The 26,135-nt window shown below is 47.6% G+C and overlaps 1 protein-coding gene across 4 annotated transcripts in view; it reads right to left on the bottom strand.

Moving 5' to 3' along the window:
* PAM (peptidylglycine alpha-amidating monooxygenase) overlaps nucleotides 1-26,135 on the bottom strand; it is a 1,287,650-nt gene that overhangs the window by 264,695 nt on the left and 996,820 nt on the right. For all 4 annotated transcript variants that reach the window (XM_069625460.1, XM_069625461.1, XM_069625463.1 and 1 more), the window contains 2 exons: nucleotides 7,501-7,573; nucleotides 6,153-6,363 (listed from right to left, as the gene is read on the bottom strand). In XM_069625460.1, coding sequence (XP_069481561.1) covers nucleotides 6,153-6,363; nucleotides 7,501-7,573 — 284 coding nt within the window. The remainder of the gene's footprint in view (nucleotides 1-6,152; nucleotides 6,364-7,500; nucleotides 7,574-26,135) is intronic.

Raw genomic sequence — 26,135 nt, 5'->3', positions numbered from 1 at the left:
CTCAGGACATCCTGTCCTTCCCTCTTACCTTCCTCTCCCTCTACCTCTCTCGGCCCCCCATTGGCCACCTCTCCATCTCCTCCTCCCTTCTCCTTCTCTCCGACCACACCTGACGAGGTTTCTAGACAAGTCCGAGCTATGAAAGTGTCATCCGAACAGGTGCGACCCTGCTTTTCCAGAACCATCAAGGACCACATTGACACCCTTGCTCCAGCCTTGGCCAATTTCTGCCATCACTCCTTGCCACTGGGAATTTCCCTTCTCTCTCCAAGCACTCCCTTGTACACCCACTCCTTAAAAAGGCCACTGCCTCTCTGTCAAACTATCGCCCGATCTCTATCACTCCTTTCCTGGGCAAACCCCTGGAAAAACTAGCCATCTCCCAGCTTATTCTCCACACTGAATCTGTTAATTGTCTCCATGAGCAACAGTCTGGCTTCAAAGCAGCGAGAGGCACGGAAACTGCTCTCCTGAACACCTGTGAAGATCTGCTCACTAATCTCGATTCAAGCCTTCCTTCTGTCCTCATCCTTCTTGACCTTTCTTCTGCTTTCGATATGGCCAATCACGCCATCCTGATCAATCGACTCTGTGAGAACCTGGGCATCACAGATCAGGCCTGGAGTGGTCGTCATCCTTCCTCCTGGACCGACCCTCACAGGTCCAACTGGGGTTCTTTCTCTCCACCGCTTATCCCTCCACATGTGGTGTTCCCCAGGGCTCTAACCTCTCACCCTGGCTCTTCAATGTCAACTTGACCCCTTTGGTCCACCTTATCTCTACCCTCTCTTCTAACTTTCAGTGTTATGTGGATGATACACGGCTCTCTTTCAGGCTCCTCTCAGTCTCCTCTCTCGCTCATTCCTGACTGTCTATCCGCGATTCATGATTGGTGCGCCTCCAATGGTGTCTACCTCAATGCCTTTAAGACTGAGATCCTTCTCATTGGGACCCCTGCTCCTGCGTTCCCTCTCTCAATCTGGTCACCCTCCTTAGGCCCTCTTCCCTCCCCTTCCTGTGAAGCAAATAACCTTGTTGTCATCTTTGACTCCACACTCTCCTCACATCACAGACCTTGCCAAGGCGGCCCACTACCAGCTGCAACTCCTCAGAGGTATTCTTCCTTTTCTCACTTTCCCCCGGATGCTCACTGTCTCCAGAGCCCTGGTTCTCTCTAAGCTGGACTATTATAACAGCCTTTTTCTCAATCAGCCTTCCTCTACTTTCCACCCTCTGCAATTAATCCAGAACAGGACTGCAAGACTTGTCCTCGGCCTCAAGCCCAGGGACTGTATCTCTCCATCCCTGAAATCTCTCAACTGGCTCCCGGTGGCTGCAATGATCAAGTTCAAGACCCTCTGCATTGTCCACAAGCCTTTCTGGGGCCGGCACTACATCTCTTCCAAAACACCTTCCTTCTCAAGCCCTTCGCTCAACTACCTCTAACTCTCTGAGGGCTGGACGCTTCTCCAGGCAGAGAGTGGGGGGTAGATTTCTCTCCTCTGCAGTTTCCTCCCTCTGGAATGACTTCTCTGCCCCTCTCAATCTTGAGCCAGACCTCCTGAAGTTTCCGGAAGCAGCTCAAGGCCTTCCTTTTCGCCTCCGCTTTCTCTCTCCCTCTCCCCTGCTGACCTACCGTCTACTGTCACTGACTGGTGGCCTGACTACCCTCAGAGTCTCACTGGGTTCCAGGCTGCCCCACAACTAGTTCCCCCTGCACTGCCTCTGGGCCTACCACGTACTTAGGGGATGAAACTGTTACCCTACAGTCCCCGGCCTCCGTGCCCTTATCCAGAGCTGTGCCGCCCTGGCTACACTTCTCAGAGCATGCTGCCCTGATTGCCCTTCCCCTTACCGCTCCTTGGCACTTACCCATCTCCCTTCCCCCTGCACTTTGCGTTACCGCACTTGCACGATCTGAATGACACGAGGCCTAGTAAGATTGTTTTGCCCTCCCAGTTTACCTCCCTTGTCTTGTCGCGCCTAGAAACACTTGTGTACAGGCGCGTTATAAATGACTCATATCATATCAGAAGTATGAGTCCTCCACAGAGGTGGTATATTGGTTGGCTTAACCACAAAAGAAAAGCCTATCTTGCCCTAAACCTAAACCTATTTCCATCCCTTACAGTTCCACACTAACTAAGTAAAACTGGATGTCTCATTAATCCAGAAGCAACAACATACTTTAGCTTTGCCTTCAGCCAAAAGTCTGGATTTTAAATTGTTCTTCTGGTCAGACCATCCCATGTATGCTACCACAGGGAATGGCTTTGGGAGTTCTTCAAAGGAACAGGAGTCCTTGTCCACTAAGGGGGAGTCTCTCCCAGTGAGGTCCTGCTTGCCCAACTCCTAGGTACGGTCTTGCGAAGTGGGCTCAACTCCTTTGAAGTGGGCAACAGCCTTTGTTTAATGATCCTCTTAAAGGATGAAAACAACATGGTTGAAGGTAGCATTTGCATTTTGAAGGGGAAACTATTTGGCTTTGAGAGCCGAATATCTCTTTTTTTGGATGGAAATACGCTGAATACTTACTCAAAGCCAATTTTTGGTACAACTCTAAACTCCAGATTTACTTTGTTGGAGTTCAGATAGGCGACATATTCCTTGAAACAGGGAATGCCTCCAACATGCAACAGGAGAAATATGTTGTCTATCCATTGGCAGTTTGGAGGGTGCCTGCAGAAGGGTGGGTGACGGACCCCCGCTTCCCCAAGAGCGCCATATAGACCTAGGCCCATTGTCTATGTAGCATAGTCTTCGTATTATATGCTCAATATATTGCAATTTACACTCTTTTCGCACATGTTTCTTCCCACCCGTCAACCGTATGTGGCCTCTTGTCTCAATCATTCAACCAAATAATTAATACTTTATTTTGGCATGAGACATGATCTTCGAACATAAAGTAATTATTAGTAAACGATAATTCTATTGTCTGTCGGAGCATCTCAATGTGAGCAATCTGGTTGGGCAATCATATTACAAGAAAGGTTTTTGTGCTTCAATACCATTCCGTATGCCTGATGGCCGCATTTAGTGGTTTTTAGATATAGAGGGACCATGAAATAATCCTGTTCCCAAGGAATTCCAACTGACAGGGATAGGACATCCCTCATGTCCTGCACAGACTTTGTTAAGTGACCCATGGAATCAGAAATCTATTCACAAAGGGAATCAGAAATGGATTCACAAAGGTAGAAATCTTCTGACATGGAAACTCTCTGCAAATTAGTGTGAGTACTTGAAAGCTGAAACAGAGATAAAATAATCTAAGAATCCTGTAAGGAAATCTTAAAAATATTGCATATCTGCCATGGAACCATGGAATGTTTATAGTGCAGACTACTTTCAATAGCCTTACCTGCATATAATAACTAGACAACAGCAAATGCGTCTGTTCACCATGGCAAGATGCGATAAACATCCCATAGCAAAAAAGCAAACAAAAGAAAGTGGAAATTATCAGCCGATTCAAAATGTCCCTGCTATGAGCCAAGTCGTGCATCTTGAATATTTTATACTATTGTGTGGAAGATATGGCTATTCGAGGGTCCTGCGTATTGATGGGCTACTGGCAAAGCAGGGTTTGTTGCTTGATTCAAACTCACCAAATATCTTTTTGCAACTTTTAGGGGACTGTGATGTACATGGCACAAAATCCTTGGGCAACTGTTTGATAGCCGCATAGAAAATTAGATTGAACCATGTCAGCTCAGATCAGAAAGGTGTGTCGACAGACATGACAGTAGGACCAAGGAAACATTCTAAGTGGCATGATCCTGGTATTGTTTGTCCACAGTTGTACATCTATGGGGTTTTAGCTATTGCTTTTAAACATTTTGTATCCCATAATTGCAATCAATCTATTCTATGTATTCGGTTATTCTGCAAGCTTTAATCTGCTTTACTATTGTTTTTAAGATAATTTAAGATGATCATACTTGTTTTACTGTTTCTACCACAGAAGGCTCTTGGAGCCGAGGGCGCTAAAGAAAATGTTTCTATATTATTTCTCATATGGTGACTGTTCAGGTAATTTATAGGTCTACCAGAGGGTGCTGTTACTGACTTGTGCACCTTTTGCAGGAGATAAAACAAGCACACACACCCCAAAGATATTAAATCTAAAAACTTTATTGTTGAGGTTAATCTAACAAAAAGTAAATAGTACAAAGAGTGGGAGTAACAACGTTAAGATACAAACACTCACTGCATATAGGTCAACAATGAAACTCGATGTATAAATACTCTCGCCCTACTGCCACAAATCCAACCTTAACATTCACTTCAACTGTGGTACTGATGTAAACTGCCCAATACTTGAAGTGAGTGTTGCGGCTTGATTATTAGTGGCATGACATTTTATACTAGTTTCACTGTTGAATTAGTAGTGGTATACAGTGTTTGTTCCTTAACCTTGTTTTTCCATGCTTTGTATACCTTAGTTTTTGTTAGACTAACCTTCAAATTTTGTATATTTAATCTCTGTGCTTTTTGTGGGGTGTATAGCATATGTTGTATAAGTAGGCGGCTGCGTGTGACATGAGCATGTTTGGTGTGTAAGTGTCTGACAATGTATAACAAATAAGTAGCCTATGAGCATTTGGTGTAAAGCCATATGAAATGCACATATCCTATTTGGCTCTTATAAGAAGGGCATTTACAAGTGTTACCGTTCGTATATGTACACAATTTACATTGCTTATATGTTTCATATACATATGAGACATTTCTTCAAAGACTCTTGTCATACCATCCCTTTTCAGCATCCTCGATACAGTCCGTTCGAGGGACTGATTTAAAGGGATTGTTTTCGTTTTCTATTGTGGATAGCATAAATTCACTTTGTCTTCATGGAACTGATAATGTTCCATTATGTTAGGCAAATCCATGTAGGCCATCACTTTGAGGGCATCAGGGAGTTCCTTACGGGAACTGGAGTCCTTGTCCCCAAAGGGGAGTCTCTCTCGGTGAGGTCCTACTTGCCTTGACCCAAGGGAGGGGTGTCGCAGAGCGGGATCACCTCCCTACCCTCACACAGGGGTGCGGGGGCTCCACCTTTGAAGAGACAAATTCCCTCAACTCGTCACACCAGCTGAAGTGTTGAGGCTAATATCCAGGGATAGCCACTGTACAATACTTTGATCCGTATAGATCACCTTATTTCACTTTATAGTACTCTACACGTGTTGGTGAAATGGTTTGCCTTGTCACATTCTGGTGGCATTGGTTAGGCCAGTTCCTGCTTTTTCTTTTCATGTAGCAGAAAATAGAGCCGGACGAAAGTCACAGGCCTCTGGGCACACCTATTTTCTGGTCTGCATATTTGAGACACAGTTTTGCATTTGTTTTACAGTTTCAGATCATCTCCTTTATGTCAGAATAATAATCTGCAACTCTGTGTAAAACCAAAACTGAGCAGGTGAACTTATCATGCCCTTACTTTAGTTTGGTATTTAAAGGTTTACAAAACTGTAGTAACTCACATCAATTAGTATTCCGGTATGTCTAGACTCCAATTTGTGCCCTGTATCCACCCTAAGGGAGATTTGACTTTCTCATGCCTTCTAAATTAATAAATCTTGACCCAGGCCTCTGGTATTATGTTTAATGTGAGTTGTGTACCGTTGCTGTGCATGTGCACCTTGTTCATATGGCGGTTGATCTTTTTGTCTGCAGCTATACTACAGCTTGCATTGTGGCAATGTTATTTGTAGAGTAAATGTGTATTGTAACTTTTGACATGGCTTATATTGGTAAAATGTGTCTCTGTTAGAATAGAGGTACCCGCCATCACGGACTGCTAATCTTGCGATTATGTTATCACTTGGCTATTATTCTGATTTTAGCATGTATGAAGCGGCGGAAGGGGACTTTAAGGGAATTCCATGCATGTTTTAATCACTGTCAGGGCAGCATGTGTAGGTAAGGGTTGGCGTTGTGACAAAGTAATGGAGGGGGAGGGAGATGAAAGAGATTCGTTAATTACTTCCTTTCTTTGGTTTGGGGAGGACAAACCAATCTGTGGGCCGTGTAACAAAATTCCTTATGATCGCTTTGAGAATTGCTATATAAATGCCAGAATCAAAATAAGAGACATTTGTAATAATGATCACTACCCAGTAAATCGGGCAGAGAGTCAGACTCACCTTCCCCCCACTGCATGATAAACTTTCCGCTGGGAGAAAACTGCATGATGCGGCTGTTGCAGTAACCATCGGAAACATAGAAATTGCCACTTGCTGGATCCACGGCCACATCGGTTGGTTGACAGAAGTGTTTATTGTCACTTCCTGGCTGGAAGGCTTTGCCAAGGACCAGCAGAGGATCGTCTCCTCCTTGGGCTCCCAGTTTAAACACCTTTGTTAGAGATTGAATAAAGAAAAAGATTCCATGAGTAACTCGAAAAAAGCACCAAACAAACGATAATCAGAAAAGAGGCTACCATCTTTAAAATGACAAACTCATTAAAATGTTGAACTATAAAGCAATACATTTGGAAGTGCAAATTCATCTGCAGAGTGGCCTTTTTCGATGTGTCCGATAAGGCATTGAAAAGGATACACCCTAACGCTGATCTTTGGGGAGCTCTACAAATTCCAACCTAGCAATGAGGCCATAGGCAGACTAACCCTTCGCTATACATTCTGGACGTAAAACAGTCAACTAACTGACAACGACAGCCTGAACCGACCTTATGCATTAACACAATATGTGCAGCCCATCAATAAGTCGAGGCTGGAAAATGCTTATATTTTTCACAAGGGGAAAAAAATGGCTTGCCTTTTTTCTTTCCTCCCTCCCTTATACCATCCAAGCTCCGTTTTAGTTTTGGCTACAAGCTGAAACTATTGCATTGGAGTACAGCTAGGGGGAGATGGTATACGAGGAGGAACACCAAGCTTGTACTTAAATCATTTTGCACTTGCTAACATTAATGGCCTGTTAGAACCATTACGGCAGTGTCTGGCAATTGCCTTTCCCAAATCTACACAAATGCCCAAACTGTTGGCATTGCCATTCCTTGTTGCCCTTCCTGTTTGCCCCGTCTCCCAGATATGTTGGGTGAGCTATATATGGAAGTAAAAATAAACATCAAACTTCTGGGAACTTTTCTTAGCTGTTTGGTGATACATTAAATACGGGTAACATTATACCTCCCCATGCTTCTTACTGTACCATGTTTCTTTAAGATTAGAAATGACACCTGTACCTATCCAAGCCTCCAGATTTAGGATTTTGTTACTCGAAATATGCACAATACATGCATTTCTTACTTTTACATTTGAGTATAATGTCTGTAAGTGGACTGTCATCCCTGCACCCCAACTTACTTTCTAAGCTATTGATCACCTAAGCAGTTATACGTGGCCTTTGAGTGTAACAGCGTTGCTCTGATTTGCATGTGGGGGTAAGGCGCCCATCACCTCTCTCTGCCTCGGCTACGAGCGTCATTACCCCAGGTATAGACACAGTAAAGATTTTGAAATAGCCTACCTGATGCAGAGCCACATCAGTGACCCAGTAATTACCGTCTTTGTCAACAGTGAGTCCATGCGGCAAGTAAAATCTGAAACACAAGCAAAAGGACATCATTAGCACCAATGTTTGTCAGTCTGCACAGCACTCCCTTTTACCACTAAACACCATGACTTATTTATTGCAATAGGACTTCCAGCAAAAAACACTAAGGAAACTTAATTGCCCCTAAATCAAGTCCTCAATCAAGTGAACACTTTATTAAATTGAGGAGTTGCAAAAGGATGTCAATTCAAAATGCCCAACATGGTCCATAACTCGCTGCGGACAAGGGTGCAAAATATCGTTAAAATGGAAATGGTTTATCCTAGAAGGACAACGGTGATTTCCAATCAACTGATCTAGAACAAGTTATATCTTGTGATTCTGTGCTACATAAAACACCAATACAATAAAATAAACATAACAAGAAACACCTCAAGGTATAGTGCCATATATGTTTTAGTATTTGGTGTGGTGCTCTCGAACAAACTACATGGGGATATCTGCTCATTCACAAAGCAGCTCTGCTTTGGAGAAATTATTGAAATCTGTCAGTTTAAGAAAACATTAAAAGTGTAATCTCTACTAGATCTCTAGCTTTTGTCCAACTGATCGTTATTGTCAGAGCAACAGTTCTCCTTCACCGCTTCTCCAACGTTCTCGCCCTGGAAAGCAGCAGTCAATAGCATGTTAACATGTTATAAGCGGCAGTGGAGCTGAAGATGGGACAGCCACAATATTGTGGTCCACCTTACTGCACCCATACAGGCTTACATTTGGAGCGGGGTTGGTCAAAGTAGTAGGTTGGTTGGAGGGGCAACAGAAAACACCATCAACCGGAGGGATCTTAAAAAAAATGTGCGGTCACTGGTGTGTCCCCATTGAGTGGACATCCAAAAAATAATCAAGCAGGTGGCATCAACTTGGGATCAGAGCGCCCTCGCTGAAGAAGGGAAATTGGATGCGGCTGGAATATCGGTACCAGGGACACAAAAGAAATTAAACAAAGGTAAACCGGGAGCGGATAGAAAAAACAAGAAGCCAGAACGGGGAGTGGACCAAGAAGGCTATGTGCAGTGGGAGTGGAGCAGGGTGCGACATTAGGCACAATATGGAAAAAAGACCCACAATCAGAATGCCTACGCTAAGAAGTCTCTAATCCCAAGCAGCATACATTAACAAGTAACCACTTATAAATAAAATGTAGCTCTGACTTACTACAGAGAGTCATGGCAGAAACACCTTCTACTGCATATTATGGACTGCACTACACCTCACAGTCTCATTGCATAACAAAATGCAGGAAGGGGGTAGATGATGATAAGACAAAGAATGCTGTGTGATGAATCTAATGATTTCATCACTCCTTTCTCTGGGATAACCTCTCCTTATGTGGCATGGGAGCGGCAGCTGCTACCTGATCCTGACCCTGGGGGCGGTTATTTGACGGAGGACCACATGGGTCGAGGTGACCCTGGGGGATGACATGACATCATCAGGTGAGGCACAATATCCTCCTTTCCCTGTTAGGGATATTCCCTCCACCCCTCATCCCCTAATGGCATAATTGCCATAATCCTCTTCAACAATTTGACAATTTCACTGATAGCACTCCTCAATATCAGAGAGCAAATAAAAACTGTGACGAGGAAGAGGCATGCAGCAATGATGACTACTCCTAAAGCGACCCAACGCCAGCAGTCTAGTTGCTGGGTGAATGCGATTGGCCCGACATGGCTTGAAACCATGCCGGGAAAAGCATGGAGTTTGTCTGCTTCTTTCCCAGCTGTGCTAAGGACAGCCAAGGAAAGAGATTGGGAGTATGGCGGCGCAGGAGATTCAATGCCTCTGACGTGGCTCAGAGCAGCCAGAGGAAGCAGGTGGTCTCGCCGGGTCGTGGAAGGCCTAGGAATGTTGTCCAGTAAAGCTCACAGGTCAAAGCACTGTCACTGAGATGCAGAGAGGAGAACAATCTGCCAAGGGGAGCCGGATACGTGATGGTAGCTGACGAGCCAACAAAGCGCTCGGCAGACCCGACGACAAGCCGCAGACCGACACGGGGGACCCTGGAGCCGCTGCTGAGAATCAATGAGCCCGTTGAGAGGGACGGGCCGCCGGGGTGCTTTGGAGGGTGTACCACGTACCGAAGGAAACACCGTGTGAGAGCTCTGGGAAACCTGAGCAGGATTATGGGGCCCCTGGGACATTTGACTACAAGATGAGAAGTCCATGGAAAAGGGCCTGGGACCCGTAGCCGCATTATGAAATAAATGTGGGAAAAACAGTGTGAAAGCAAGCGTGTATAAAGTGAACTACGTAAAGAAAGTCCTGACAGAAGAGTATACCAGGCAAAGCCAAGTGGGTGAAGTGAATTACAGGGAATGTGAAAAAGAACCTGGCAGGAGAGTATACCAGGTGTTTTGTGAGGTAAAGAATACTAAGGAAGAACCATGCCCTAAGGATTCTGAACTGCAGTGAATGTGTAAAGAGAAACCTGGCATGAGAGTATACCAGGTGATTTGCGAGTCTGGGTCCCAAACCCAAATTGGATCAAGGAACTATATTAAAGAACCTGGCAGGGGAGTATACAAGGTGTTGTTGTGAGATTCAGAGAATCCCACGGAAGATTCATGCCCTTAGGATTTGTGAATTAAATTGAATGTGATAAGAACTTTGGGAAAGGAGATATTTCCCCTGGAATATGTTGCAACATCAAGAGGCGGCGAGTTATTCTCTTGAGCTACAAAGAACGTGGTTATTCTTTTGGACTTTTGTTTTGGTGGAGAGAAACCTAGGGAAGGGAGTCCTTCCCTGGAATTGTGAACATTATTAATTTGGAAAATGTGTTGGATTGATGCCTTTTTGTTGAACATGAACATTTGTGCACTTTGCAAGTCAGAGACATTACCCTTAGCACCTCAGAGTTACTTTTAGAGTGTGAGGACTAGGATAGCATTTCAGACACAGGAAATGTTTGCTTTGGAGATCTTGACATATGGCAGGCCCTTCATTGTGGTTGAGGTATGGAAATACATCCTAGATTAGGGACAGTGAGGCATTTTCCAAACCCTTTATCTATATTTATAAAAGTGAAAATGTGTGGGTTTGTTTGTGGCATGGCAAAGCATTTTTCCTTATACAATTCCACACAATTTCACAAATCTGCACCAAATTCTGCATAGTTACCTGTTAGGACCCTCGGGACAACACTGGCTATATGACATTTGGACACCCCACCACATTCCCTGGATTTCAGCAAATATTAACATTCGTTTGTGGCTTGACAAAGTGTTGTTCCTTATACAATTCCACACTGTTGCACCAATCTGCACCAATTTCTGCACAATTACCCGTTAGGACTCTCCGGACATTAGTGGCTACATAACATTTGGACATCCCAACCCTTTCCCGGATTTCTGCACCTTCACACATGATATGGCTGCCTGAAATAGGCGAAACATCAATGTGGTCGTAGAAGGACCGGTCCTGACACAGGGAACAAAACTATGGAACCTTGAAAACCATGTTAGCTATCTATTTTGGCTTTGTAGCAGCTTGGAGCTGGTAATTGGTTTAGTAAGACCTCTTTTCGCTGTGTGAGATAATGCCATTTAGTAGCACAGTGTCAAAGAATAATTTGGACCTCAGGTGTCATGTTTTAGTTTGTAATGAGTTGTTTGTCAATAGGCATTTTATATCAACTGAAAAACCGGTGCTACAAGCATTGCTTCCCATAGAGCTGAGGTTGCATACAGGATGTGGTACAGTAAGTGCACACAACATTACAGTAGGCTTTATCAATTCACAATAGTGCTCAATGGAAAATATACATTTGTTTCTCAATTGTCCTTTCTTGTCTTTTGATCTTCAAACCATTCTTCTAGTTTTTACTTTCATTTTGATTTGTGGTGTGAATCATAAAGCTGCAACACTAACTCACTAAAGCGCAACCGGGAGGAGCCCTCCGGCTCCCAAGTCCATCGCCAGCCTCAGTATGAAGCCTGGGGCCAAGAACCCAGAAACATGAGCTGCACTAAATTCATAACAATTAGAAATTCCAAGACCCGTAGTTCCTAAGGTAGCCTCAACCTATTTTTATTTTATTGTTTAAAGCACGGACGTAGCTCAAGAAAAGCAGAGTGCTGTACAAAGCATGGGTAGCTGGCATTTTGGCTGCTATCTTTTGACAGTAGCGCAGTACTGTGAGTTGAGGTGTGTGCGTCGGTATGTGCATCCATTGCAATTGGTCCTTAGTCAGCTGTTATTGAAAAAGCCACGTTTTGAGAGATTTGCAAAATAGGAGAATTGTGGGGGCATTCTGAACCACAAGGAGACATGGGAGGGTGATACTGAACAGCCAGCTGTCTTCGGGTTATGTTGAGAGGGACTCATGCTCACTGTCATCAGTGGAATCCCTTCCAGAGGCCCATTTGTACTTAGGCAGAGATAACACAGACAACAGAGTCCCCGAGACCAACGTGACCATATAACTACCCGGACACTCCTGCCTATTCCTAGTCAATCAGTTGCTGTGTCCAATCTGAAGAAAATGATTCTTGTCATAATATCAACAAAAAGCCTGCTCATATGCCGACCAACTGTAATACATGGACCCAACTGGATCTGACAAAACAGTGAACACTTCTGACAAGTGTTCTGACCTCCCACCTACATCTTTCTTTTGGACTTCTGTTATTAGATACACAATCAAAACAATACCGGCTTAAAGACTTGGGGCCTCATTACACGGAAGGCGGTGAGCCATGGCGCTATTAGCGCCATGGCTCATGCCGGTAAAATACCGGCACCGCCTTGGCGGAAAGGGGATTTACCGCCCCATTCCAAGGTTGGAGGGGCGGTAAATCCCCTTTCCGCCATTGCCCTTCCCCATTCCCATTTCTGCCCCATAGGGCTCTATGGAAATGGGGAAGGCGCTAATTACGCCACCGCAATTTTGCGGTGCCGTAATTAGCTCCGAGGTCCCTTAGCGGGTTGGATTTTAACGCCTGCAAGAAGCAGGCGTTAAATCCTCCAACCCGCAAAGGGACCTCGTAGTACGGCGGTAAGGGTTAACGGTCACCGTTGCCATTAACGGTGACTGTTAACCCTTACCGTCGTCCGTGTAATGAGGCCCTTGGTTTGAGTGGAGCCAACATTTGCTTGTTGCATCTCCCCACACCCTTGCCCACAAGCCCATACCAGGAGAGCATGCAGACAACAGCCCATCAAGAGAAAGTGAACACTCAACCACTATTGCATATCGTAACAGTTTTCCTGGGGCATCATCAACTTTGCACACCTCTGTTGAATATTTCTGTGTTTCAGGGTACAGAGTTCACATTTAATTAGTTTGGAATATTGGGGCGGGTCATTTCCCAGTACCCGTCATCGCTTTCGGTAACATTTCAACAGGCTTCGTTGTTTATTCAGCATCCGTGAAGAAATTGATTTGGCCATGAGAGATGACCCTGAGCTTTGATGGGAAAATCATTGCATACGTTACTGGTTTGTCTCTAGGGTTTTTTTGTCACAGTCTCAAATTGACGCCTGGCTCTCTGACCATCGGGCTGTAGTCTGAAAAAAAAGGCACATATGAAGTACCATGTTTTCCATTCGGACCTCATCTACCTCTCTAACCCTGTTCAGGATAGAGTTGCTTCAGCTCATTTCAGGTTTAGATTACTCTTTCAGTACCCATTACAGCAGGACTGTGAGTACTCTTTGCACCACATTAAACTCTTTACTCAATTTTTCCATTGCGCATACTTGGCCTACTCTCTTATCTCCTTGGCAGCCGTGTGCAGATGCAACCACCTGGAGTACGGGGCTTGGCGCTCCAATTAATGTGCGGTGTGGCTGGTGGGTTCTTATAGCCATTTGGCACTCTCTATGCTCCAAATCAGTGGCTCAGGTAAGGCAGTCGACACCCTCTGCCCCAATCCGCCATGGGTCAGCCCACTACATCTGCGTGTACGCTGCACTGTCACAGCCGGGGCATGGCAACGCTCGGCCAAGGGAGTAGACGATCATCGCTAGCAGGCCCACAGCTGTAAGGTTCCACTGCATTGCCATAGAGGTCTACGCCATCTTTCCCGTTACCAGCGACCACTTCTGTCACCTCTCACTGGTCCTCTTCGTGTCACTGCATCGACTGAGGCTGCTGCGTTTTCACTGCCCCTCCTCTGGCAACTTCTGCCTTGGTGAGGATGTGGCCCCATTTTGCAGTCCCTGCGCACTTAACCTCATCCTGCCACCAGACTGGGCCAATTCTAACAAAAAAGGTATTGTCTTTTCCAGCTCTGACCCACAAACCAGATGCTGTTCATACTGGGATGATTTTCGTAGAATAAAACTTAAGAAGCAGCAGTAGAATACACAAGTCTGGTGGAAGCTCTTGCCTGTGCAACTGCTTCAGGATCCTCCCATCACGTGACCCAGGTTTTAACTGTTTCAATGTATATATCATCCAAATAAATATTTGTTTGTTCCAAATGTGTGGGGAATCATTGTGGATCTTGGTTACAGTTGCTATGGCCTATTGTTAAGAGACATTCAGTAATGTATACCTGATAAAAATATGTATGTTCTTAAACGGCTGAAAAGAGGCTCACAGCTCTAGCTTGAGAGCAAGGGATCAAAAAAAGGAATCATGTGGCAGCAAAACCCATGACAATGTGCTTTAGACAATAAAAATATACATTAAAAAATGAAAGTGAATCCTTTTTGGTTATAGTGTTATCCACTTTTTACATTAAGTACTTTACTTACAAGAAAAACAGCTTTTGTTTATATTATAATTTTAAATATGTTAAATTTTCCAAGGATGTCTGTGCACTAGTGACTGCATACATACTCATACAGAAAACCAGTGTTACTTCTTTTAAAGTTCTCCGGAAACGAGAAGCCAGACAGCACTAGGACACCAATGGCCTGATAGCTGTCGGAGCCATTTTAACATCAAATTCTAATTTTAGGCTGTTCAAATGACTATATATGGTTACAAATTGTGACAAATCCAGGAAATTCATCCCTTCTCTCCAGGGTGGAGCCACCTCCTTTGGGAGTACAGAGGCGACCATGCTCCGCTCGCTCCCCCTAGAGGACAGTGCAAGAGGGATCTTACTGGCGGTGCCCCTCTCCCCTTTAGGGAACAAGGAATCCGCAGGGAAAGCTGTTACAATACCTCCATTTAAGTCAGAGTCCCAAATCTTTGTTATGGGGTTGAGCAGTGCCATGTGCAGGGCCCTTTAACGGTGACTAGCTTGGTTTCTGACCCAGTTCTGTTAACAGACCTCCCTCTCACCTCTTCTCTCGTTCCAGGAAGTGACTTAACAAGCCTGAGACCCATCATTTCCACTCTGGCAGAGCGGGTGACTGCGGCGTCGGCATCCTCCTGGTGAGCGCCTCTGAGGCTTGTGATTGTGTTTTTATAATTTATTTGCCGCAGGTATGCCTGGTGCGGCCCGTGTTCCCTGTGCCCCTGCTCCCCCTCCACTTTCCTTCCTTCTCATTCCCCTCCTCCCCGCCTGCCTCCCATCTTGCCCGCCCCCTGATTGGTCTCCCTCCAGTGACCGTTGGTGCCTGGATCCTCCGCTGGTCACCACGCTTGCCATTTCCACTCTGGCAGAGCGGGTGACTGCAGCGTCGGCATCCTCCTGGTGAGCGCCTCTGAGGCTTGTGATTGTGTTTTTATAATTTATTTGCCGCAGGTATGCCTGGTGCGGCCCGTGTTCCCTGTGCCCCTGCTCCCCCTCCACCTTCCTTCTTTCTCATTCCCCTCCTCCCCACCCGCCTCCCATCTCGCCCGCCCCCCTGATTGGTCTCCCTCCAGGGACGGTTGGTACCTTGATGCTCCGCTCTTACCATTTCCACTCTGACTGCAGCGTCGGCATCCTCCTGGTGAGCGCCTCTGAGGCTTGTGATTGTGTTTTTGCATTTTACCTTTGCGGCGGGTGTGCCTGGTTTGGCCTGTGTTCCCTGTGCTCTGCTCCCCCTCCACTTTCCTTCCTTCTCATTCCCCTCCTCCCTGCCTACTTCCCATCTCGCCCGCCCCCCTCCAGTGACCGTTGGTGCCTGGATCCTCCACTGTGAAAACTGGGCCTTTTTCTCCCCTTCAGGATTCTCAAACTTGGGTGGCTTCTCCACATGCTGTTGTACTACGCCCCGTATCAGTATTTAAAATTTTGCACTGTGAAAATTAGGCCTTTTTCTCCCCTTTCAGGATTCTCAAACTTGGGTGGCTTCTCCACGTGCTGTTGTAATACGCAATGCATCAGTATTTAAAATTTTGCACTGTGAAAACTAGGCCTTTTTCTCCCCTTTCAGGATTCTCAAACTTAGGTGGCTTCTCACCGGTTCTAAAGTTCAGCATTGTGAGCTCTTTAACCCTGAGAGTCTGTCCTATTGCGGAACTTGATTGCTGTTCGCTACGTTGTCTGCCTACTCTCGCTAGTGTCTCCCCCCTCCCTCCACCTCCTCCTGTCCCTCCTACTCTATGGTGCTCTCTGTCTCTCCTATCTTCTCTAACTGCTTCTCTATTGACTATCCTGGTTTCCTCACTAAATCTGGTAGGAAGAAGTTTAAAAAGGACATCCTGGCCTCCTTCCATTCCTCTATGATCATAATTGTTTACTCTAATGGGACCGTCTTGGTTCAAGGCCCTCAGGCCAGCTTTCACCTCTTTGATAGACGCTTTCCATGCCTCATCAACTTCCTTTCTTCTCCTGCTGTCCCCCATCCCCTTTCCTTGGCTACCTTGCCTTCCCCTCCCTCTCCGCCCCCTCTCGGCCTCCTTCTACACCTCTGCAGGGCGTACCTCTGATCTGTACCCCTCCCCGGAAGTCCTTAAAGAATGGCAACCTTCTCCACATTGCCACTCTTAACTCTCGCTCTGCTGTCAAACATTTCTCTGATATCTGCTGCCTTCTTGAAGAACTTGACCTCGGTGTCCTCGGTCTCACTGAGACATGCTTCACGGCCAGCTCTGTCACCAGCTTTGACACGCTCCTACTTGACGGCTACAAGATCCTCTCCGCGCCCAGCCCCAACCGCTCTGGTGGGGGTGTTGCCCTTATCTTCCCTGAGTGGATTCCTGCCTCTGTCACTCCTACGCAGACCTACTCCTCTTTTGAATGCCTCGTCTGCAGGCGCTCTCTCTCTCCCCTTGCCTTTCCCTTACTGTGGCTACTATCTATCGGCCACCTGGTCAGATTTCTTCCTTCTGAGTGGGCGGACCTCTCCTCCTCACTCCTGGCCTCAACCACTCAACTCCTCCTTCTTGGAGACTTCAACATCCACCTGGATGCCTCCTGTCCCCCCTCTGGACTCTTTCGCGACCTCTGCGACTCTCTCTCACTCACCATTCTCCCCTCTGGCCCGATTCATTCTGCAGGGCACACTCTCGATGTTCTGATCTCCTCAGACCTTCCCCTCTCTGTCCCTCTCTCCACTGCTCTCTCCTGGAGTGATTACTTTCTCCTATCCTCCCACCTCACCCTCGCTACCCCTCAGGTCAAGCTACCTCCTGCACTGCCACCCACCTACTCGGTCATCCAACCCATGAAGCACGTGTCAGGCTTTCGCCGCCACCTTCTCACCCTCTCCTCCCCCTTTGGCGGACTCTCACCCTGACACTGCCCTCTCCATGTGCCACTCTTCTATATCTGATACTCTTGATATCCTTGCCCCTGTCATGAGAATCCGCCTGAAGGCCAAAGCCAAGTGTAACTCCAGGTATGACTCAGACCTCGTCACCCCAAAACGCAGGTGCAGGGTGGCCGAGAGGAAATGGCGTGCTTCATGTTCATCCTCTGACAAACTGGCCTGCCTCCTGCTGCAAAGGCAATACCGGCTTTCCGTCCTCACCAAGAAGAGAGCTCATATCCAAGCCCGCGTCTCTGCAGCATCTAACAATTCGACTGAACTCTTTAAAATCTGCAAGGAACTAGCCAATCCTGCCGCCGTCTATACCTCGCCTGTCCCATCCCAGGCCCTATGCACGGCACTGGCTTCTCACTTCATTTAAAAAACTCAGGCCATCCGGTCCTCACTCTCCTCCTATCGCCTCCCTCCGTCCATTTCCTGCTCCTCCTCTGGCCCTTCTGCAGCCACCCCCCCTCCCTCCTTCTCTGCCTTTCCCCTTTTCTCTGCAGACGAGGTTTCTGTTACGCTCACCTGGCTCCCAGAGGGGCGTCGATCGGACCCGGACAGCAACGACCTCCTCCAATGTGAAGCATAGTGCAGAGATGACAGACTGGACTGGACCGCCTAATCTCGCCTACTTGACCCGTAGAAATATTCTCCTGCAAGTGGAGAAAGGGATTCAGCCACTGTGGATTTTAGTAATGGCACCCCACTGTTCTCCCCACTAATCACCACCGATATTCACTTTCTGTAAGCTCACCTTATGTTTGTAAATGATGAGCTCTCCATCCTGCGTGGAATGCAGGGGCGCGTAGATACCAGTTACTTCACTGGTTTGAGGGCATTGGAAGAGTTCCGGATGAATATTGACTCAGAGGTTCCAGGCGAGAACCCGTAAGTATAAAGTTCAAAGAGTTCAATATGTCCGATGTTCACTCTTGTACATTCCTTTCTTGTGTTGCAGCTGGGTCCAAGGGAAGATTGTCTTGTGGCAGCTGATGGTGTTGAGGTAAGAGTCTGTATTACCCAACACTGTCCGGCAAAAGATGCGTGTGTTTAAATTGCTGGTTTCTCTCTCCTTACAGGTGCAGCGTAAGAAGTTGCGGTTTGTTACAGAATAATGCCTCCGGTTGTTAATCAGGTTAGTCTATGGTGGAGAGGTTGTATTTGTTGGCTCTCTCGGCTCACCTTATGTTTCTTTTGTCCCCTAGATAGCGGAAGTCGGCGGAGAAAATGATGGAGGCTGCGCCGGATCGGAAAATGCTGTGAGGACTGGTGAGTATGGTGCAGCGCTGCAGCTGGCGATGCGACGCGTGTAGAATAATGTCCTTTTCAAGTTCGAAGATGTGATGGATCCGGAATTCAGGTAAGGATTGAAATAATATCTGTTTTCTAACCTTTCCTTCTTCTTTCTTCTATTGCTAGGAGCTCTGGATTCGAGACGGGTGTGGCTGAAGACTGGATGCTGACTGCAGGCACAGTGAGCGTTATGCTGCTGGATGCAGAATAACACGAAGCATGTGCTGCTGTTCGGGCGTGTTTAAATAGCCTCCAAAGTAGTTCCAGGTAAGAAGTCTCTAGAACCACACCAGAGTAAAAAATAGTCCCTGTAGAAAAATAGTCCCATCCAGGCCTCACATTGGCTTGGATTCATTTGCAGCATGGTCTGCATGAGGTAAGTAAAGTCTATGAGCCTGGTGCCTATGGCGCCAGGACTGAACCCAGACAGCCCCCAGCCGGGGCTGCTGGGGTTTTATTGAATACCTGGATGCCTGCTCCCGGGGCTGATGGGCTTGATCCGGATGCCCGAGGGTAGGCATCATGACATCTTCTAGACAAGTCTGATCTATGAAAGTCTTGTCGAAACAGGTTCACCCCTGTTCCTCCAAAACTATCAAGGACCACATTGACTCCCTGGCTCCTGCCCTGGCAGATTACTGCAATCACTCCTTCGCCACTGGAGTCTACCCATCCCCCCTGAAGCACTCCCTTGTGCACCCTCTTCTCAAGAAACCCTCTGCCGACCCCTCCTGCCCGGCTAACTTTCGCCCAATCTCCAACACTCCCTTCCTGGGCAAGCTCCTGGAGAAACTGGCCATCTTCCAGCTTCATCTCCACACTGAATCTGTTGGTTGTCTTCATGACCATCAGTCTGGCTTCAGAGCTGCCAGAAGCACGGAAACTGCTCTCCTGAACATCCGTGAAGACCTCTTCCCCAACCTTGACTCTAAACACCCCATGTGTCCTCATCTTGCTTGATCTCTCTTCTGCCTTTCAACACTGTCAACCATGCCATCCTGCTCAACCATCTCTGTGATAACCTGGGTATCAATGGTCAGGCTCTGGCGTGGCTGACTTCTTTCCTCTCTGACCAACCCTCCCAGGTCCAACTGGGGTCCTTCCTCTCCGATATCTTTTTCTCTGCCTGTGGTGTCCCCCAGGGATCTAACCTCTCTCCCTGGCTGTTCAACCAATACCTGGCACTCCTTGCCCACTGCATCGCTGCTCTCGGCCCCAATTTCCAGTGCTATGCGGATGATACCCAGCTCATTTTCAGGCTACCCTCGGCCTCCTCCTCTCCTTCCCTCATCTCTGACTGCCCTTCTGCTATCCAGGAGTGGTGTGCCGCCAATGACCTCTGCCTTAATGCCAGTAAGACTGAGATTCTACTCATCGGCACACCCGCTCTCTCCTTCCCTGCAGCACCCTGGCCAGCCTCTCTGCTCCCACCTGCAAGGCAAAAAACATCAGAGTCATCTTCGACTCCACACTCTCCTTCTCTCCTCACATCTCTGACGTCTCTAAGAAGTCACACTGCCAGCTGCACCTCCTCAGAAGTATTCTTCCTTTCCTCTCCTTCCCCCAGAAGTTCACTGTCTCCAGAGCCCTGGTTCTCTATAGGCTGGACTATTACAACAGCCTCTTTCTAAATCTGCCTACCTCTACTCTCCGCCCTCTGCAACGTATCCAGAGCAGGACTGCGAGACTTGTCCTTGGCCTCAAGCCCAGGGATCCTATCTCTCCAGGACTGAAATCTCTGCAATGGCTCCCAGCGGCTGTGAGGATTAAGTTCAAAACCCTCTGCATTGTCCCCAAGGCCTTCTGGGGCTTGGGGCCACGTTACCTTCAGTCGCTTCTCCAAGCAATGAGTTGGTGGTCGATCTCTCTCTTCAGCAGGGGCCTCCCTCTGGAACAGCCTTCCTGCCTCCCTGAAACTTGAGGAGAACCATCTCCGGTTCCAGAAGCACCTCAAAACCTTCCTCTTCGCTTCTGCTTTCTCTCTCCCTCTCCCTTGCTGAATTCCTGGCTGAAGCTGCACTGGATACCTGGCCACCCTTCTGATCTCGGGCCCAGGCCCCGCCAGTTGCACACCTGCACTGCCTCCCTGGCTACCCCTGTACCTGGGGACTGTTTTCTGTATCCCTACAGTCCCCCTACCAACACCTATGTCTGCACTTAACTTGCACTTGCCACCAGCTAGCCGCTTTTTATTTATCTTATTTATTCTACTATCCCATGTACTGCACTTTCCCTCTCCCTTCCCCCACACACTTTTCCCTTTCCCCTTCTTTTGCACTTGCGCAATCTGATTGACACCTGGCCTAGAAAGTATGGCCCCTGCATCTGTATTTTAAAGAAACCTCCTTTGGAGACTAGAAGGAGCTCCATGCAACATGTGGTGTAGAAGGGAGTGAGAGTTTGACTTCTGGATCACCTAACCATCAGTAAGCACCTCTAATTTTAATGCACACCTAAAAAAATGGTTTTAACCGGTCTCCCAGTCAGCACTATGCCTCAGGAGCCTAGTCCCCACACTGCACGAGCCCCGGTCAACCGTGCACTAACGCACCATAAAAAGACGTGAATCAATTTTCATGAAAAAACCCTCAACCATTTGCCCCCGTACCCACCCCCCAAATTCTCCACTCCACCCCCAACTAGCAGTGAAACACTCCCACTCCATTAGCATCAAATCCCCAAGAAACCAAAACAAGGACATCGTCCAGGGGCAGCAGACTCCGCAACCTCCTACGACCCCCCCACTCCAAGAACGCCCGGGGGGAAGAAGGCCCAGCACTACAAGAATAATAAGCAGCAGGCAAGTTTCATTACAGTATAACATTACCACAATGCCATATTCGAGCGTTCCATCAGATATGTATAGCTGGGTCTTACAAACCCAGCAGGACTTATCCCATTGTCAACTCAGCGTTCGAGCGGGTCTTCACCAACACTAAATAAAGCGTACTATGAGCCATCAATCCAAATCTTTACCCATCTTGCGGCTTAAGAAGAGATTCCACAAAAGTAATAGCTTCAGCCGGGCTCATGAAGAAGTGAGTCTTGTTCCCATGAATAACCCATTACTTTGACTGATATAGCATTGCATACTGCAATCCACTCTCTCTCAGCAGCCTTTTGGCGGCCAAAAAAAGGAAAACGGCACCTTTTGGATGGATGGAGTGAAGTCCCGATAAAACGAGACCCTGGCGTCTTTATATTGTTGGTCACCTGATTCACGTGCCCTACGCAGGATAGTGTCCCGGTCAAGGTAATTTAGCAAGCGGGCAATAACTGGGTGGGGGTTCTGCCCCGGTTTGGGTTTTTGAGTTGAGATCCGATGTGCTCTCTCCACCAGAAACTGGGGTGATAGTGGCGGATCTTTCAGCACCTCTCTAATGAATGCTTCCATAAACGTCTCCATGTTTTGTGCCGGTAGTGTCTCGGGATCCCGACCGCTCTAATATTATTGCACCTGGATCTTGCTTCAAGGTCCTCGTGTTTGGCTCGGATGTCCCTCACTTCAGCCTGTAATCATTGAATAGCCTGACTCATCTCACTACTTGCGTCTTCCAGGATCCCCAATCTATGCTCCACTTCACGGGTACGGCTGCTCTCCTTTTCAATCCTATCTTGCATGTGATCCATTTTGTATTCCATTGCATCCACCTTGGTATTCACAGAGGCAAAGCCACACTTAATTTCTGCCAGCACTAAGCTTAGCTCTGAGGGTGGGGCCAGTCGCCCTCTCCAGAGCCAATGGCGACCCTACTCCTTTTCCACTAGGCCCTGGGGTCCCCATTGTGCCTGCACACTCTGCCAGACCTTTTTGTGTGAGATGCAGGCAGTTCTACTTTTTGTTGCCTTTTGCCATCAGCCCACAGCCCCCTCCACCATGCAGGCCCTGGGCGGCACTCCTTTCCTGCCCCCTCGCAGATATGGCTCCCGCACAGTCTAAGTAATCTTCTGCTGGCCACACGAGCACCAACCCTCCAGCAGGGATCTAGCTGGTGGTTGTAGCAGCAGGAACACCTGCAAGCCGGGTGTGTACAATCCACCACTTGGTGGCCTCCAAATGTCCCAGTTCAACAGCGGGCATTGTCGTAGTCTCCACCATGCTTCTCTGTCAGGGCTGTCCCACCTGTGACACCATGAGGCTGGAGGTCGAGGCTGTGCTCCACACTGTCACACTCTCCACCCTCTCACCCAGCCCCACACAGACAGGGAACACGGTTCCTCCAACAGACCTAGCCACAAGTATGGGTGCCGGGGGGGGGGGGGGAACTAGCATATCTGGGGTCTAATCCTCCAAACACCACCCCACACGGTCTGTCCTCCACAGCTACTCATTAAATGCCAGTACACGCTCGGTCCGGCAGGCACTGGCCTAGCCCGCCGGGGCAGCCGATGCAGCATGACGGCCCCAACCACTCGCACGCTTCTGGCACGCTACTTCCAGGGGGACCAACCCAGGTGAGTGGAAGGCCACAGCCTCCCGCCGTTCTGACCTGTCTGTGGTGCCCTCAACAGTTTGTATTATGCTTCACTCGCGTTGTAATCTGCCCCACCACCTCAGGCCTCCTGCGTAGTGGCACACCTCGCCAGGCCCCTCCGCCTCAGGCCGACCTCAGGAAGCCTCGAACGGCGTGCCTCGATCTAGTCGGGGACGTGACTTCTGTCCCTTGCAGCTGCTCTCACCTCCTCTCCGGCGCTGCAGGGGAACCTCCCACCCACGCACGCCAGCAGCCGGCACCATTCTCACCCAGCTTCTGGACCCAGCATATGCATCAGCAAGTCAGCAGGGGTAGGGGGGGGAAAGAGTCCCACCCCAGCCACCAATTCACAGCAGGGCCTCGGTTCCGCAGGCCCAGAGTAGAGCAGCTGGCTCATGAACCCTTCAGACAACCATTCAGTTGGTTGGAACTCCCGGCATCAGAATCTTGGCCTCCTCCTCCATCTTGCCACGAGCTCGTCAGCGCCCTCCATGAACTCTTCGTTAAGACTTTTGAAGACAATCCCCAAGGGGATATCAGTGAACAAGGGGACGGGAGTCATTCTCCTTGTGTTCTTTATGCTGTTTCTGTATATAGTGGTAGGGCTAGAGTTAGGTAGTCTTGGACATAGAACAGGAATTGTTCATTTGGACAACCACCCTGACAACGAGCACCTGTGTTTTACTTAGTTAGGTAGGGAATACCCTTTGGAATTGGGAGTGTTAGGCTTTTTTGTGTTTAATAAAGAAGCATTCATATAATGATATCCCTGGTATTTATTTTATGCGAGGGTGTGGAAAGAGGATATTGACGCACAGGTCACACGATTGTTGGCAGAGATTTTTATTAAACAAATAAGGGTTGGAAAAATACCTTTCTGACCCTAAAACTAAGAAGGGATTCTCTGCCTCGAAATAATATTCTAAGGGGTCTGTCAGGATAGTCCAAAAGAAACAAGTCCATAGTTGTGTCACAATTCCTCCAGCCCTCACACTAAGATCGTAAACTAATGTGAAAAGGGGATATTCTTTAGTCTCAAAGTATTGTTCCAACTCACAAAACAAAGTTCCAAAATGGTGCAACAAAAACTCCAAAAGGATAGACAACCTGCTCCCAGTTGTCATGCCCTCTGTTTGTTCAAGCAGCGTCTTCTCTTTTAGTATTCCTGTTGTGCCCTCTGAATTTCCAATGGAGTCTTCTCCTCTTTTAGTGTTGCAAATGTATCCTTGATATTGTCTACATAAATGACTAGGTTTCCCTTCCCCTAATTTCTTCTCAGTATATTACACAGTCCACATGGCTCTTGTTTCTCATTGGTTTCATAGCCAATCTGGCACATTAAACTGCCAGGTACTGGACTATGAAAAGCTCTTTAGCCCTCTCTTCATATACGAGAGAGTCCCAGGCGTTGCCTTCTCTGTACTTTCCAAATGTGCATTTTCTTGCTCAACTACTAATACTACTACTTTGCAGGTCACAGCCAACCCCCTACACTCTCCTGCCAGGAGCTGTGTGTATGAAGATTGCTTTGGCTCTCTCTTCATGTGGGTGGAATCCCAGACACGCCTTTCTTTTATTGTGGTCTTCCTGCTTTGCTACTACTAATCCTTAGTTAGTCACAGTTAACATGGTATACTATCCTGCCAGATACCGTGTGTATGAAGATTGCTTTGACACACTCTTCATGTGGGTGTAAATCACAGACTCGCCTTTTCTTCTAATGTGTTTTTCTTGCTCAACTACTACTGCTTCTACTTTGTGGTTAACAGCATGACTATGAGGCTGGATGTGGAGGCCTTGATTAGGTATATGGGTGCGGTTCCCAGACTCGATATCGTGATCCTCTATTCTCCTAGCCGTCCCGCCAAATGTTCCGGTCTCCCCGACCTCTCTGGAGAGCTTACCAGTGACTTTCAGTTGTTTGCAGGCTTTCACGGCTTCCATTTGCTGCTTTTACAGCTTGCGGCAGCCCCGTGCTGACTGCGGGACTTGGAGCTGCATGTCTCGGCTTCCCCACACGCTCTAGGCTTCTTGACTGGATGGGAGCTCAGGCTTCTGCCGCTCGCGGGTGTGTCTGTGACAGAGCTTCTAGGGACACCTCTGCCAGCGGTAAGCATCCCGTTCTCAGTACTGTTGGTGTCCTGTCTTCTCTACAGCCGGCAGCATTTCAAATCTTCCGCTTCTTCCTGGGAGGGCTCCTCTCTTTTCCCCAATCCTTCATTCCTTTTTATGGCATGAATGGTATTAGCCGTTCTGTGGCATCTAGTCCGCGCACCTTGGTTCTCAGGAACCTGCCACATGGATCTGTGCCTCTTCCTCATCTCACTAGTGAGGTCTTCACTCCGCACTAGGATGTTGATGCTCTTCCTCGTCCAAGTATTATAGTGATCCCTGTACTCCGTGTTCTTCCTCGTCTCAGTGTTTACCAGAGAAGTGAAATTGTCCACTCTGGAGACATACACGGAAGTATGTGGGGCTAAGTCTTGTGCAAGGTAACAGGGTGAGGGCAGTTGGGTTGTAGGGTAATTATACCGTGCATTTCCCCAGGATTCGTACCTTGTTGCATAGGGGGTTTCCTTCCCCATAAAATCCACCCGTTGAGTACCACTGCCAGCGGGACTTATCGAGTAGGGGCCTCACCTGTCTGGCCTCATGGGAAGGAGATTCCTCCACGGAATCAGTGACAACATCCTGGGATTCGTCAAACTCAGTAGAATGTTCTTCTTTCTTCCGTGGACTATTGAGGCATTACTGTCACTTAGGAAACATACTGCGTGTTGGCCCAACCTCTAAGGGAATATGGGCCTACTTGCTCCCCCCCTAGTTCTTGCCACCTCTAGCATATCTAGAGTCTTTGGAAAGGGCAAAGAAATATTGACCACTCAGTCTTGAGAGTTAAACTTTGTCTATACCTTTTTCAGTGTCTCGCCAAAGCCTTGGAAGAAATATTGATGGGTTGGAATCCATGTAGTCGTTTGGGCTCTACAGTTTGGAAACAAGCCTGACCTTGGCATGAGGTAATGGGGACAACTTTGAGGATTTGGGGGGTACTAAATTCCTGGGATTGAATATCATTACTGCATTGTTTTCTTTGATTTGGAAGAGGTTGTCGGAAATACAGTCTTGAGTATGCTGCTCCTCACCTAGTGGCAAGAGGATAGGGATATTGCGCCACAGCAGAATTGGTTGAGGAAA

This window comes from Ambystoma mexicanum, chromosome 6p (genome assembly GCF_040938575.1).
Source record: "Ambystoma mexicanum isolate Mex_15411 chromosome 6p, UKY_AmexF1_1, whole genome shotgun sequence".
NCBI lineage: Eukaryota > Metazoa > Chordata > Amphibia > Caudata > Ambystomatidae > Ambystoma > Ambystoma mexicanum.
The sequence above is the reverse complement of the archived record's forward strand: the minus strand, read 5'-3'. Positions and strand labels throughout refer to the sequence as shown.